Genomic DNA, 16,120 nt, shown 5'->3' with positions numbered 1-16,120 from the left:
ATACCAACAAAAAGATATTCCCATGCCCCATCTCTTCAGCTGTTCACTCCTCTCCCTGGACTATAGCACACCACTTCTCAAGTTGTGCTCAAACAGCTGTTTATGCAAGGGTGTACCTTGCTTGGGCTGGGAAATTAAGACATCCTCCTAAAAGCTGGCTGAGTTATTTTTAAGATGATTTCTCAACCCAGTTTAGGGTTGGTTGCAGTGATGAATGAGTGGCATGCACAAGTGGGCCTTGCAAATAGAGTGATATGGGCAAAACAATCATAAAGCCAAAAGAGATGCTGCAAATTGCCCCTTAAAGACAGTCATAGATTGAAGAACAGTAACTGAACGGTTGTAACAATACCCTTCAAAAAACTTAGAGTCAAGGTAATGACAGGCCATAAAAAGATGGCTATCATGCTACACAAGTATTTTGAGCCACATCAAAATATGAACACCACCTGAATACAAGAAATCTGAGTATTTCAGTTGCCTGACAATACAAATACAAGTGAAAAAAAATGTTGAATTACAGACACCATCTAAAAGATTCTTAATACCATTTCAGAGCATTATAAACACATTGACTGAAACTATAATTGTCTACAGTGATCACTTGAAAGCTGAGCACGGAAAAGATCTCTGCATTTGACTCAGCAACTCCCATACCAGAAGGAACCGTTTAAAAGAAATGCATTTAGGAAAGCAACACTAATATTTGAGAAAACATCAAATCCTTTTTAAGACATTAAAAATTTTGTCATTTCTTACTTGATGTGGTTCACAAACCCCCCAGCCACATTCCATTTCTATAGTGAATCCATCTATTGAGTTTTCAGTCATCTTAATATAGTTTAGCTCAAAGCCACCCTAAAACATGTAGTTGTGTATTTTCCCCAAACTCTAGCACAGATTCTAACACTAATATTTATATTATTCTTATTACCAGTCCATGTAATGCACACGGGTTTTCTGCTGAAAAAAGTTTGTAAAATGAGCTGGTATTCTTTTTAGTGTAGCAATCATTCCGGTTCTTTTCCATCTTTTCATTGATCTGCCGCAAGGAAAACACACACATTGCAGATCTTAGAGAGCCGTCATCTTTGTTCACTTTGCTGAAGAGTGCAAGAAGAATTTTGTCATCTGAAGGAGTATCTGCAGGTTGTCCCTGCTGAGCCATGCTCTCAGCCAGTTCTTTTCCAGGAGTAGTGACGTAAGCAGAATGACAGTGGTCATAGGCACCATCATCATCTTTGCAGCCCAAGTCCATTTCAAAGTAGGAATAATAGTGGGCATCATCTTTGCACAGACGTGCAATCAGTGTGCGGTTGTTGACAGGTTGTTTCTCTTGTTGATTAAAAATAAAATAAACATATATTTTATCCTCAAAAACTGCCACAAACTGTTGTGTGCTTGATGAATGATAAGCTGACTTAACAGCTGCTGAGTCTGTATACATTTCAAAAATGTCTTTCCCATCCCTGGCGTAAAGCTGCCGAGTGCTGATTATGATCCCATTGTCATTTGGTCCATTCCCCTTCCCAACAAACAGCACTTGATCATTATTCAAGGAAGTGATCAGTCCCACAGTTGATACATTCTCATCGTTGCTTGCCACAAAGGACTTTTCTCCACTACTGTCTACATAATACTTCTCGTCACTGATGTTTTGTAGATCTCTGATGGCACAGATTCCCTTAAAAAGGCTTCCACATACCACAGTTGTATTATCTGCCTTGTTCAGCAACAGTAATTTGTTATAATTATCAGTCAGTACAGCCTCTTTACATTGATTTTCATCAATGGGAGGTGTGCATTTTTTGTTGTCCTTTCTTGGACCTGTTTCTACAGTTCTTATTACTTCCAGGTTTTCTGTAAGCTGATACAGAGCATTTACCACTCCCAAATAGATTATCCCAGTGTCATTATCCACTGTTAGATGATTTAGCTCTGTAGCACTCTGAAAAAATTTCAGTTCCTCATTTCTGGATAAGGTGATGCAAAAACAGCTCAGAATGGTCAGTGTCCAGATCCATAAAGCCATTTCTATGTGGTACCTAAAAAGGGAAAAAAAATAACAACATGAAACATATAGAATACAACTTACACAAAACTGAGAAATGTGAAGCTTTTCATGACTTAAATACACTTATCCTTGTGCAGGTGTAGAGAGCATGAAGATTATGGAAAGCCTCAAATCCTGTTAATTGCCTAGCAATTTAATCTGTTGGGGAAGGATTTAACAAGGTCATATGTCTAAATGATGATCATATAATCAATTAGATAATTACTCATGTGCTAAAGTACAATGAGAATAAGTTAAAATAACATGGACAAAATGTGGCAGTGCTTGTCCAGACTTGTCAAACTGTGTCAATTATTTACTGCTGAAATTTTAAAAATAATTTGGAGAATCCTAGTTTCAGGCAGCTCCTCCTTAAGAGGTGGGGAGGAATTTACATAAAAGTGTTGGAAACATTTGGTATTGTTGGCTTTCCCCAGAAGGGAAAAAACCTTCCACTCCATACAAGCAAGCCTGGATCTGGCTGATGATGCTTTTTGAGAAAGTGTCACACTAATTCTTCATCAGTGTGAAGCCAGAAGATGGTAGACCCCTAATATGCAACATTGCCTTTGACTGTTGGTATACATTAAGGTCCAACACTTCCATTCACTAGAGCACTTCCTCTTAAGTGTTTCAAATCTGTCTTAAAAACATCACTTAAAATTTTTTGGGAATTATGATTCTGTTACCTTTTTTTTTTTTTTTTTTTTAATCCTTTTCAGAATTGTTAGTTCCCAAGCAGATTGCCTGGCTGTCTGGAATTAGAGAAAGACCTTCTGAAACTTGTAAGCAGGGGTCTAATTTTAATCTGAAGAGTTAAATGACGAGTCTCAGCTGGCTTCCTAAGGTCTAAACATTTTGTTAATGTTTTCTCAAAGTGTCTCAAAGAAAACAAAAGGTGGCATGCTTGGACACATTGATGTTAGGAGGAAAAGATGAATATTGTTTGGAGGAAGATCAAATATAATCCACTATATTTTCATTTTCAAAGTCAGTCATGGGATTCTTTAATCTGACGAGGAAAGAACCCGTAAATTTACAGGGAATCTCAAGTTAAATCTGAAAATATCTGGAGTCTAAATAGAAAGGAAACAATTGAAAACACATAAAAGACAAGAGAAACATTTAACAAAGAAATCTAACAGGCAACACACTCATAGGAAGAGGAAAAAAACATGAAATGCCAAAACTAGAAACAGAAAAAGTAGAACTTAAAAAATAACAGTAAAGGAACCATGCTCCTTTTTCACCTATTACTTCTGTTTTGGAAAGAGCAAGAGACTCTGGTGGGATGTGAAAGAGAATGGCTGAATCATCATTTATACTGGATAACTAAGACTAAATGTTAACAACCAGGACATAAAAGTTTGAACAGGGAAGGAAGGACTTTTGCTGTGAGCATAAGCCATCTGTGAGCTTCCCAAACCACCTCAGCATTGCCAGCAGTGCCTAAAGACAACGCCTGTCCTCCAATACTTGAGTGCGTTTTGCTCTATTGAGAAAATACATGTGCAATGGTGAGAACAACTGGCCTAAAATCACAGTGAACTGAACCTCTAAATCCCCAAAAACCTACTAAACGTAACTCAGGATAAATAAAACTCTAACTTCAATGTTATGCCCACTGAAGCTCCTATCATGTACCAAACTGAGCAACTAGCTATAAAGTGATGCCAAAGACAAGACAGTACATCACCAGCAGCACAAGCTGGATTTTAATGACAGATTTAGCTCCTATGACACTGACCAAGAAAAGGCTAAGAATTATAACCTATTCTCCAGACACACAGATTTTACTACATGCTTTGCAATGTAATGAAGTGTTGAATCTCTCTACAACAACAGCTGCCCTGCTCTAAGGAACCCAGAATTGTTCTGAATTCTTTTCTTTCTTACTGTTCCCAAGGACTTCCATTTTCCAGCTTTGATCCCACCTTATTTCTCCATTGCTAAATGATATGTGATAATGCTTGTCATCTAGTTTCAAATATTATCTCTTACAGTTGTCTGCAATGAAATAAAAAAAACAGCTTGACACACTATTGCAGTGTTCCATACCAGTTTTATCATTCTACTGTCTATTGCACAAGGATCAAACAGAGAATTGAGATTCATTAGTTCCTGCTTTTCTCACAAGGTAATTATTTTTAGATTATGATAATTCATTGTACCTTAATTTCTGTACTCAGTTCACTTCTGTGTTCCTGCATTTCAGTGGACTGAAAACCCCCATTCTGTCCATTGGTGGCACCCGGACACAAAGGCTGCATCTGCAATACTCCTGCCTTTGTCCTAGGAGAATGAAGAGTCTTGCTGATCCATGCCAGAGCCAGAATTTAAGAAAAAGTACATTTTGCGTGTCTAAACCAGTCTCTTAGAGGAGTAATTAATTCTCTGTATAAAAATAGGTAATGCTTCCTCCCTACTATTTCCTGCCTTGTTTACTTATACAATTTTTGAGTGGAATTATTCAGAACTACTTGCACTCTCCATTAATAATGCCTTATCTTTGTTTGTTTATTTGTTTGTTTTTGTTATTTACTCCCTGCTTCTCCTGTCTCATGCCAACCCCTATCAGATTAGCTCAGATCTCTATGCAAGGTAACAGTTCATCATTCTCTGTACTTATCAGTTTCACTTTCCATCCTCTCTCCAAAGCAAATAATAAACAAAAATTAAATACACTATGAAGAGATTCAGAATGAAACTCTCATTCACTTATCAAAGAGCAGGCTTAAGAAAATTCAAAAAGCAAATAGAATGAAATGAGATGAACTACAACCACAGGCCACTTTCACTTGATTTTAACTTAATTGGGAAGAAGCAGCTGGAAGAATCCTTCTATGACCAGCTGGTGTGCTAAGAATGACAGTGCTGCTATTACCACAGATGCTGTACTGAATTAGATGCTGTGGGAATGTATGAAGAAGCAGTCTCCTGCTGTGAAAAACTTCCGTTTTAAATGAACAAGCTGCAGAAACACAAGAGAAAAGGTGTAAGAAGCAGAGGCTGGAGCATGGAATCCATGATGTTCTGCACAGGAAATCCTTGTATTTCCAATGGCTTAATCACATACTGTATTTACACACAGGCCTGGGTGGCTTACTCTAACTCATGCCCTGGTCCTGAGAGCTGCCATACACCCTCCACCCTCAGTTTGCACTTAGTTTTAAGCCCTTAGCAGACTCAGGATAGAAGAAGATCAAGAGAGCTTTTGCCTACATAATTTTTTTTTTCCTCTCTCAAAGTCTTGTCTCCATCTGGCCTCTTATCCCCCCTACTGCTTCCTACAAGAAATATGAAACTCCAGAAGTTACGTGCAGGAAACACAGGGCACCCAGGAGAACACTTCTTACAGGGAAACTGCCATAACGTGACACTGTGCTGGAATCATACAATTCATCATACAACATACCAGAGCTCTGCCCCACAGACACCAATTTTAAAGTCAGTACCCACAACTCTGTATCTTTCTACTTATGCAAGACCAATAACCTTAAATAACACTCAATTCTTCAAAAAGCATGCAGCTAATAGGAGCATCTGTAATCTACAAGCACAAAGTAAACTTCATGTTGACTTCATATTTTTATAAACAACTCTAAGAATTAGCACTAGCACTATGCTGACATGGACTTGGCAGGTGTTCTCCTCCTTCAGTGTAAAATCATCTGCTGTACCTGAACACAGGAACCTTCAACTTTTCAGCCATTCCCCGTCAGGTTAGTCTTTGATATATCTTTAGCTTTATGCTAAAGATATATCAACAGCTTTATGCTGTAATTTCTTACATTTGCTTCAGCTGAAGTGAAAGAATATCAAATTTTGCCTGCAACTGAATAAGTTAACTAAAACAAGTGTTATTCCCCAAAAACAATGGACAAGAAAATCTTTAGCAAAGGAATAATCTCACCATTTCAGGTTCTGTGATGTTTTTGCAGAGTATTTCTTCATTAATCACATATTCACTTAATTAAACCCTGCTATGCCTTTTCATTCAGACAAATTTTTTTTACTTGAAATTCTGGTCTAGAGACAAGCACTTCTGCCAAGCAAGGCAGGTACTGATATGCTTTAACAGTAAGAGATGTAAAAAACTATGGTTCTCCCAGCAAACTTTCCCCTATTCAGAGGGACTCCAAAAGATGTAAAAAACACTTAAATTGGAAAAATATTGGTTAAAAAAACCTCAAAAATTGTGACATAAAAAAGGAAAAATCCAAAGAATGCACTCCAACGACATAATTATTTGGGGAAAGGTAAATGAAAATTCTCTTCTCTCTCATTTTGAGTAACTTTTCAGCTTTTATTAAGTGTGCCAGAGGTTGAAAAGAATTCAACTTGCAGTTTTGGATTCAAAGGAAGTCAAACCAGAAACTGGAGAATGTATGAGAAGCAGGGGATGAGTAGATTTTCAGTCTGGATTTCAAAGCTTGTACTTCTGTAAGAACTGTAGGTAAAAGTAAACTCTTCCCCAGTTATAACTTTTCCACTGCTTCCTAAAACAAATGAGTGATGGTGCTCACTGGTTCAGAGAATGAATCACCTGAAACAACACTGCAGGATTCAAACCCATTTCCCAAGAACATACTAGAATGATTTTGGACAGAGAGGAGCAATTTTGTTGGTATATTATGCCACACATCCAAAATTGGTAGAACCAGTGAGAATAGTGATTACTGTGATGGTGTCCATCACTGTGGTTCTGGCAGTTTGCTGTTAGCAGATGTGACCTGTGGGGCAGAAAACTGTGGGAGGTCATGCTGTGGAGAATGGGAAACCAATATCCACTTCCTTAGATGTTGTGATGATGGCCCGTACTGCTCAAAAGGAGTAATTTTCCTTCTCCTTCACTTCTCAAAACACAATTTCCTCAGATAGACCATCTTCATTTGGAACAAAAAATTCCTTCAGGTCAAAATGCCTGTAAACTGGTAACACATGGTCAAATACTTCAATAATGTTTTTATTTCTGGTGTGGAAGACGAAAGTTTTGCTTGTTTTCACAAGACAAATTTAAAAATGTTTTCTTTTCTTGTTTTGTGGTTTGGGTTTTTTTGAGTAATTTTCAATAATATAAGCTTTCTTTTTTTTTAATATGTGTAAGAGTCATATTGACATGGATCTTTTGTTACAAGGACTAGTTGAAAGTTATGGATTTTCCAAGGAAATAATGAATGCTATGGGCTCAGTCTGTGCTTTCTATTGGTGTTTTACTGCAGTCCCTGAGAAAAAAAATGGAAGACACATGGAAACACAAATTCAGGTTACTGAAAACCAGGGTTTCTTATATAAAGAATAAGCTGTGGTGCCCACCAAATCACTCTGTCACTCCATTCCTCAGCTAAACAGAATGAGAAAACTATGATGAAAAGATCAGGGGTTGAGATAAGGACAGGGAGATATCACTCATCAATTACTGTCACAGGTAAAACAGCTGCAACTTAGGGAAATTATTTTAATTTGTTGCCAATTAAAATCAGAGCAGGATAATGAGAACTGAAACCAAACTTTAAAAAACCTTTCCTCACACCCTCCCTTCTTCCTGGGCTCAAGTTTACTCCCAAGTTCTCTACTTTCTCACTGCAAGCAGTGCAGAGAGGTGGGAAATCGGAGCTGCAGTCAGTTCATCACGTCTCTGCCACTCCCTCCTTGTCACACTCTTCCCCTGCTCTAGCATGTGTTCTGGCCCATGTGAGACAGCCCCTCATGGTCTTCTCCAAGATGAGTCCTTCCCATGGGCTGAAGTTCTCCATTAACTCTTCCAGGGTGGGTCTCTTCCACAGGCTGCAGTCAGGAACAGACTGCTCCAGTGCAGGTCCCCCACAGGGTCAGAAATCCTGCCAGCAAACCTGCCCCAGTGTGGCTCCTCTCTCCACAGGCCACAGGTCCTGCCAGGAGCCTGCTCCAGTGTGAGCTTCCCACAGGGTCCCAAGCTCCTGTGGTGTTGGGTCCTCCAGGGGCTGCGGGTGGATCTCTGCTTCCCCCTGCTCCTCCAGGGGATGCGGGTGGATCTCTGCTTCCCCCTGCTCCTCCAGGGGCTGCAGGTGGATCTCTGCTTCCCCCTGCTCCTCCAGGGGCTGCAGGGTCACAGCTGCCTCACCATGGCTGGACCACGGGCTGCAGGGGAATCTCAGCTCCGGTGCCTGGAGTACTTCCTCCCTCCCCATCTTCCTTTCCTGACCTCGGTGTCGAAAGTGTTGTTTGTCTCACATTTTTTTACTCCTCTCTCCTGGCTTCTGTTGCAGAGTAGTTTTTTCCCCTCCTTAAACCTGTTATCCCAGGGTGCTCACTGTTGCTGAGGCGCTTGGCCCTGAGCAGGGCAGGTCTGTCTGGAGCCAGCTGGCGTTGGCTCTCTGGGACATGGGGGGAGCTTCGGGAAGCTTCTCACAAAAAACACCCCGTAGTGCCCATTAATAAGACCTATACCATGGCTTAATCTGTCAAGAATGGATTGTACTTTGGTCTGAAGAGGAGCAAATCTGTATCTTGTGCCTACATCATCAGCAGAGGCCAGCAGTGTCTGGGAGAGGAGAGCATGCACTACATGCTTCCCCTGGGAAAGGGGCAGCAGCAAGATGATGTTTCCATCACTTTGGAGACTCTCATCTTTCAGAAGGTCTGAGATAGCAGCATCAAAAAGAATTCAGAAAACTCACTGCCTGAGATAGCTCATTAACCCAAGTGGACATTTGGTTACACCAGACATCTCACAGCCTGGTTAGCTGGAAGCTCAAGGGAAAAGGGATGTATTTGAAAGGGTCAGGAAACATTGTATGAGCAAGATGATCTAAAGGGAATTCTAAGGACTTTTTTTGACTTTTGCTTACATCCCTATCAATCCCTTCACACAAGTTAAAAAGATGAGATTTGGGAACCTGTACCACCAATTATTTCCCAAATATCACCAAATCTTTCTCACGTCCCACAGGCTTCAAAGGGGTAGGGAGGGGATGAAACAGGGTACCTCATCCAGCTCTAGTATCCCTGGAAGCTACAGTAAAAGAGTGTTGCTGCATACCACCAAGCCAAACACAGATGTTTTCTTGTCCCACCTTTGAAAAGTTTTCTCCAGGCATTGCAATTAAACTAACAGCTGAGGAACACAACAGCCTTTTACAGTAGGTTCTATATTCATCAGCATCCCAGTTACCTATGACAAGAACTCTCATGAACTTGGTGCAAAATTGGCAGGATTATGTCTAAAGTTTGAGAGGCATACAGCTAGAAAATTCAGAGTTCATATTAATAATTATGTTAATAGCTTCAAGCTAAATTAATAACACTATTAGTAGTCTGAATCAAAACCTTTCATCCATGCACACCTGAACTTTAAAGTATTTAATATTCTGATCCAGATCCAAGTTCAGAGCAAGAGGGAGCCATGTGAGCCCAAATTTTTCAACTAGGAGTCACTCAAGAGAGCATTAACAATAGGTAATGAGACTCAGAAAATGCATACTTTAAAAATTTTGCTATTGCACTCCAGAACTTCCAATAATGTCCTGTTTCTGCAACATCAGCAGGTAAACAAAAGAAGAGTAGCACTTTGTAGATTTATATGCACTCTTCGAAGCAGAGACTCTAATGAATTCCCTGGTTCATTTCAGTCAGACCTGGCAATGTTTTGATTTTGAAAATCTTTTACACCATAGATTCTGCCATAGTCCAAGGACAGGTTTTTTGGCTGCTCTTAGGAATCAAAATAAAATTCCTTTTAAATGAAAATACTTTCAAGATTTTACAGTGCCAAGCAGCTTAAAAGAAAAAAATCCATAAAAACAGCTGTTGTGAAGAGACCTCATTTGACACCACCCACTACCAGCAATTACAGATTATAAACTACTCTAAAACAAGGTTAGCTTATTCCAGAAAGGTCTCTTCAAATCCAAGTGTTCATATTATCATCCCAAATCAGAGGGCTGCACATTCACATTCCAGCCCCAGGAATGCAGGAGGAGCACACACAGAGAAGAGAAACACTGCAGAAGCAGATCTATGTTTATGCCTTGCTGGACTACTCCTCCCATTCAGTTTGGGCCTCTGCATTCATCCCTCCATCTTTTCTCCATTCTCTCAGTAGCAATGAACCACTCATTTGAATGAGGCCTCACTTTCTCAAGTGTTACAAAGATGTAGTTGATCTGCAAAAAAAGCAGCTGAGTGATGCGTTTAATAGCCAGCAGCTGACTTGTCAGGAATCTGAACCCACAGAATCTCCTCTTTGACCTGCTTTGTGGTTTTGTTGAAGCCATGAGATCTCCTAACAAACAAAATTTAAGATTTTATTTTTATGTACAATCTCATTGAGCATTAATGCCAATGATGCCCTATGGACTAACACCCACCTGCATCAGTGTGCAGTCAGCACAGGGCCACAGTTCACTCCAGACACTCCCAAAGTCACTTACACTTTCGCTGTATTTGATCCTGCAAGTGCCCAAATCTAATTTGGCTGCAAGTCTAAACATCTGCTGCAGCTGCCTGAGCTTCAAGGGGGGATGACTTCTGCAGTCACCACTATGCAAGGCAGCCACAGAAGCCCAGCAAGAAATCTTTATGCACACTCACCAGCTCCATGTAAGCCCTAGGTTATTTTATCCCTTCTGCAACTCAGGAAAAAAATATTCTTTTCTTTCAGCTGGTAAACATGCAGAAAATGAGACACCGGAGCACGAGAGGGAAAGACCAGGGAGTTAGTATAGCATTGATTTGCTGGCTTTCCTTGCACTAATAAGGGTATTACAGCACGAGGAAAAAAATGCATTTATACTGATAGTAAAAGGAGATTCTGTGTCACCAGCTCCATGCTACAACAATGAATTGCTTGTTTGCAGTGCTGTAAGGTCATCTTCAAGGACTGGTTTCGGACTTCCCCTGGAAGAAGCCAGAAAGGAGGCGGATTTTCTTCCAGCGTGGGGGAATCTGAGCATGACCATGTGGAAACAAACACAAAGTATTCTGGCTCCTCCCTTGCCCGAACCAGTTCTTCCTTGTAATTAACCTTGTAATCAACCATTTATCACATGCACAAAGAAATATTCAAGTCAAAAGGACACTTCCAGCACGTGTGAATTCAAACTGGGAGTTCACAGGGAGGCAATGGTCTCTCGGTCCTCCTGGAAGCAGAAGCACTGAACCACGCTTGGTGTCCTTTTGCTGCAGCCTTTTGCAGCAGCACCAGCCCCTGTGTCAGCAGCTTGAGCCTGCATGTAGCCCTTGCTGACTTGAGCACAGCCAGAGGAAAGCTGCAAAGAGCCAAGGATTTCCTCACTAAGATGCAGCTGTACAGAACAGCACACAGACATTTAAAGCTGTGCAGGATTTTGGCACGAGGCTGAGCCAACATTTTTGTCTTCCTGTTTGTTATATTACGGTGTTATAGGGCTTAATAGAAGAATCATGTATCAACTGCAATGATAATGCCATATGAAATTGATCCTGTAAATCAATGGGGTAAATAAATTTTAATCCATAAATTAATGAAATGCAAATATAGTGAGTAGTTAATCAAGCTCCATGCAAAAGAAATCCTTTCCTGACACTTCTACCTCTCACTTGGTATTGTGTCTGCTTGTCTCATCACCATACTGTCTTCTTATTCTTCTCTTTTTTTTTTTTTTTTTTTTTTTTTTTTTTTTTTTTTGGTTTTTTTTTGTATTTGGGTTTAACAGATTCCTGCATTCTTAATCTTCATGTATTTATCTGTCTGTGGCAGTGATTTATCCAGGACTACTGAGACATGGGACAAAAGCTCTATGAAAATGGGAAGCTATGTGAAGCTATTGACCACACTCAGTAGAGTGCTATAATAATAATAGTATAATATTATACTGTAATATAATACATTGTACTCAGGCAGCTAATAATGCAAGCCACAAAGAAAGAGGAGTAGATAGCGAAAACTCTTGAAACTGAAAGTTTATTGTCAGGAGCTAAGAAACACATAGATGAGGAATAGAGAATTTTCCTGGCTTCTGCTACTGGAGATAAATCACAGGTGTTTATCTGGTTTGTCTTTCTTGAAATTTTTTAAACTTTCATTTGGACCATTTCTATCCTTATGTTGGTGTTGCTCATTTTGATCACTCTGAGACTAAAGTGAGGTTTTTTCTCTCTGTCCTTCAAATTAATGTTCTTGACAGCTTTTAAAAAGCCCTTTTATTTTTCTTACCTTACACATATTTTCTCATCTTCTTACAGTTCCTCCTCCCCCCACCTTCTTATTTTCTTGTTTTTCTTTGGTACAGCCTTCAAGTTTCCCTCTCTTACTGCTGCTACAACAGCCTGAATATTCTTGTGTAAAGTCTCAGATGACAAAGTAGCAGGTAGAGGGAAAAAAAAGCAGGGGGGAAAGAAAGGAACAGGAACCTCAGGTGATTTTCATATCTCAATGAGGATCTCAGACATACTCACTGCCTTATTGACTTCCTATCTCTTTTTTCAAAGCTCACCTGGAAACACCTCTTTTGTTTCTTGACTGCTTTTTCCTTCTCTTTTGTTTACTACTGCTTTCTCAGAGGCAAGAAAAGCACAGTGAGACATGCTTAACTCGGTGGCACCTGCTGATACTCTCTGTACTCAATGTTCACTGCAGCTTGGGGAGCAGGAGGCAACAAATGTGCAGAAGAGATGATGCTGGGTGAACTGGAGTGCTGCCTCAGGGGCCATGAAGAGGCAGTGGTACCTGATGCAGATGGAGCACCCAGCAGAAACAAGAAACTGGGAGGGGCTGCTTCTGCTCATGGACAGGTAACTCCTGCAGCTGAGAATGGAGCTGGGAGAAGATGGGGAGACACATGACAATAGGGCAGAAACAGCCTGGAGAACAGAGGCATAGCAAGAAAGGGCACATGGTAAATATTAGGTAAGGCTTTTAAGGGGAGATGAACAGAATCCACAAGAAAGGTGCCTGCAGGAAATTGAACATGCTAAAATAAAGACCATACATGGTATAAAGGGTTAAGGACAAATATAGAGCAGGCTGTACGTTCCAAGTCACATTTGATTGTACTTATTCATTTATCTATTGTGGCTTTTGGCTGCCACAAGCGAAAAAAGGTAAATGCAACATTTTCACTTGTGTTTAGCTTTCCCTGGTGTTTTGTTGTTGTTGTTGTCTTATTTTGTTTTTGTTTTAATAAACACATGAGGCTCATCTAAATGAATGGAGTGTCCCTGGCTCTAACAGCACAGTGCTGACTCGTGCTGATCCAATCTGCCTGGACAGACACTGTGTGCACTTCTATGTTTCTATCCACTGTATTTCACTCCAAACTTCTATAGCTAGTTAACCAAACTAGCATCAAACCAGTAATTTGCATGAACCTGACAGCAGCATCTACCTGTGCCTGTCTACTTAAGGGCCTGTCAGCAAAAGAATTATAAAATCCCTTTTTTATGGCTGCATAACACAGTCATAAAACCTGGTTTCCTTGTTTCAGAAGTGTCCAACACAGGAACAATTATTTCAAAAAAGGAGCATGATACAGTGCATGATTAAAATGTATTGCTGCCTATTTCACACCAGTCTCTGATTGGCCCCTCCAAAACAGAGGTCCCTCCTTTAAAATTACAAGTCATCAAGTCATGCTGAACACAACACTACAGTCTCCATGGGACAGCTCTAACACGTGCGACAGACACCAATAAAATCAGTCCATTGTCACAGGTGAGCTCAGAACCCACTCCAGCTGAACTTGCCAGCTGGGCCAGGACCTGTCATGGCCTATGTTGAGGGCTCTAGGAGGATTTAGGTGATGCATAAACTTACTGAGAATCATAGAATGGCTTGAGATGGAAGAGACTTTCAAAGATCATCTAGTGCAACTTCCCTGCTCTGCACAGGGACACCTTGCAATAGACCAGGCTGCTGAAAACCTGGCCTTGAACACTTCCACAGATGGGACATCCACAACTTCTCCTATTTCTTGCCAGCCCCACCATGAAGAATTTAATTCTTATGTCTTATCTAAATTTATCCTCTTTCAGTTTCAAACCATTGCCCCTAATCCTGTCACTAGAGGTCCTGGTAAAAAGACATGATTTTTCTTATGAGTCCCCATTACCACTGAACAGGCCTCCCCACTCCTACAGAGTGCAATTTTTACCAGAAAATGCTGCTGCCCAGTAAGAGCACATACATGTATGATCCTTTCTGCCCCAAAAATATCATAGATCTAAGTCTCACAATTTGTCTGTATAATTACTGGTCTCAGATTTACAATTTTCTCATTTTCTCAAAGGCTTTTGAGAACCACAACACATTCTTCTAAAGATCAAAGGATGAAATCTGAGATGTATGGAAGTAAATAGTAACAGACAAACAGACCTTCCACTCCTACCATTAACAATCCACTCCTACCATTAACAATCCTCCTCCAATGGTTGGAGGATTTATTTATCTGCTTGGTGATTGCATGACCAAACCATTCTGAAATAGTATTTCCACCTAAAACAACCGCAAGATTCTGAATTGTATCTTTAAAAAGAAAAAGGAAAGGAAAAACCCTCTTGTTTGTGGGGTACATAGAGCATCTGGCTTCAGTTTCGTAACACTCAGAGCTGACTCTTCCTAAGAACTGGTACCTCTAAACTCTTTGCCTTTGACTGAGGAGCTGGGCTAAGCATGCTCAAACAAAGACGCAGCAATTTCCAAACTTCTGGCAGCACAGTGCATCTTTAACCTATTGTTTAAATTGGTGCTGCCAAGGCATCCCTGTGAAAAAAACACATGTCAAAAGATGCAAACCACGAACTCTTGCTACTTTCTTAGCAGAGGAGCTGCAGGACAAGTTGGCCACAGCATTTGCTTAACACAAATTCCTGCTTACGGTGATCCCACTTCCAGATCCCCATTGTGTTTTGATATTTGAATAAATGCAAAATTATGCCTCATGAAACAGCCAATGCTAACAAGTGGAAAAGAGGTCTGCACCAAAACTGCTGCTGCAGAGGCCAGTGGAATTCTCACTGTAAGAAGATGAGTTTCTTCTGTGTGTTTATAGTAGGATGCAGAGGTCACTGCAAGGCTGCTCATCAGCTGGTGGGAACATTTTTCTTCTCACTGCTAAGTGCATTTGGATACATGAGTTAACAGAGCCAATAAAGGCCAGCTACACTATACAAGGGGAATAGACAGCAGTGTAAATCCTGCTCCTTGCATGACCATTTTCATCCCACAAGACTAATTATCCAGGCAGCCTCCAAAGACTTCTGCTGGGCAGCTTTCATCATGCATCTTCTGAGCTCTTAGGCTAAATGCTTCTTTTACAGCACCCAGTGATGTGCTTAAAAGGTCTAAGCCAAGTATATTTTACAACATTTGCTTTGCACATTAGGTACTTTGGTATGTCTATCTATCTATCTGTCTATCTATCTATCTATCTATCTATCTATCTATCTAATCTTTGAATTTGCAGTAGCTGCTCCGTGTATTTAGAAATTTTGTACGGTAGGTAAACGCTAAACTCAAACACAGCCTACACTTTCTATTGGAGAATATATATCTAGGAAAGTCTTAAAACACAATCACCATATATAAACACTCCCAACTGTTTAAAAGCAAATCAACTGAACATTTATAGGGTTATATCAAGACATAAAGTTTACTGTGCTGATGTGTAAGGATAATAAGAAATATGTCTAAGAGCATGATGTCATTGAAAATAGAACCTGCATTCCTGCCCAAAGAACTGAAGGGCAGTCAGAATTCCAGTATTTAATATATATGTTCTAAAACAATTATTTGGATAGTCTTATTTCCAAGGAACCAGAATGCATAGCTCAGTTGTTCCAGGAGCACTTCCAAATTTATGTATGGTGCATCAGGAAAGAACAAATTATTATTGCAATAGCTGAAAACTGCAAGTTTTTGTTCAGGCTGTATATTTTACAAGAGAAGTCCATCTATAGACTCAAGTAAAAAGGAAAAATTTTATGGGCTAGTTTATCCTGTAAAATAGTCTCCCTAATCCTTGTAAAAATATACTTCTTGATAATCCTTCTGCCTGAAAGCATTTTTACAGACAACCTAGAACATTTCTATCACATTTTATTAGCCTTAAG

The 16,120-nt window shown here is 40.0% G+C and overlaps 1 protein-coding gene across 7 annotated transcripts in view; it reads right to left on the bottom strand.

The window, feature by feature from the left end:
* Nucleotides 1–16,120, bottom strand: part of PLXNB2 (plexin B2) — a 252,410-nt gene that overhangs the window by 78,408 nt on the left and 157,882 nt on the right. For all 7 annotated transcript variants that reach the window (XM_063396802.1, XM_063396801.1, XM_063396799.1 and 4 more), the window contains one exon: nt 935–2,045. In XM_063396802.1, coding sequence (XP_063252872.1) covers nt 935–2,032 — 1,098 coding nt within the window. In that variant the 5' untranslated portion in view covers nt 2,033–2,045. The remainder of the gene's footprint in view (nt 1–934; nt 2,046–16,120) is intronic.

This window comes from Prinia subflava, chromosome 4 (assembly GCF_021018805.1).
Source record: "Prinia subflava isolate CZ2003 ecotype Zambia chromosome 4, Cam_Psub_1.2, whole genome shotgun sequence".
Lineage (NCBI taxonomy): Eukaryota > Metazoa > Chordata > Aves > Passeriformes > Cisticolidae > Prinia > Prinia subflava.
This window is presented reverse-complemented; position numbering and strand designations above follow the sequence as displayed.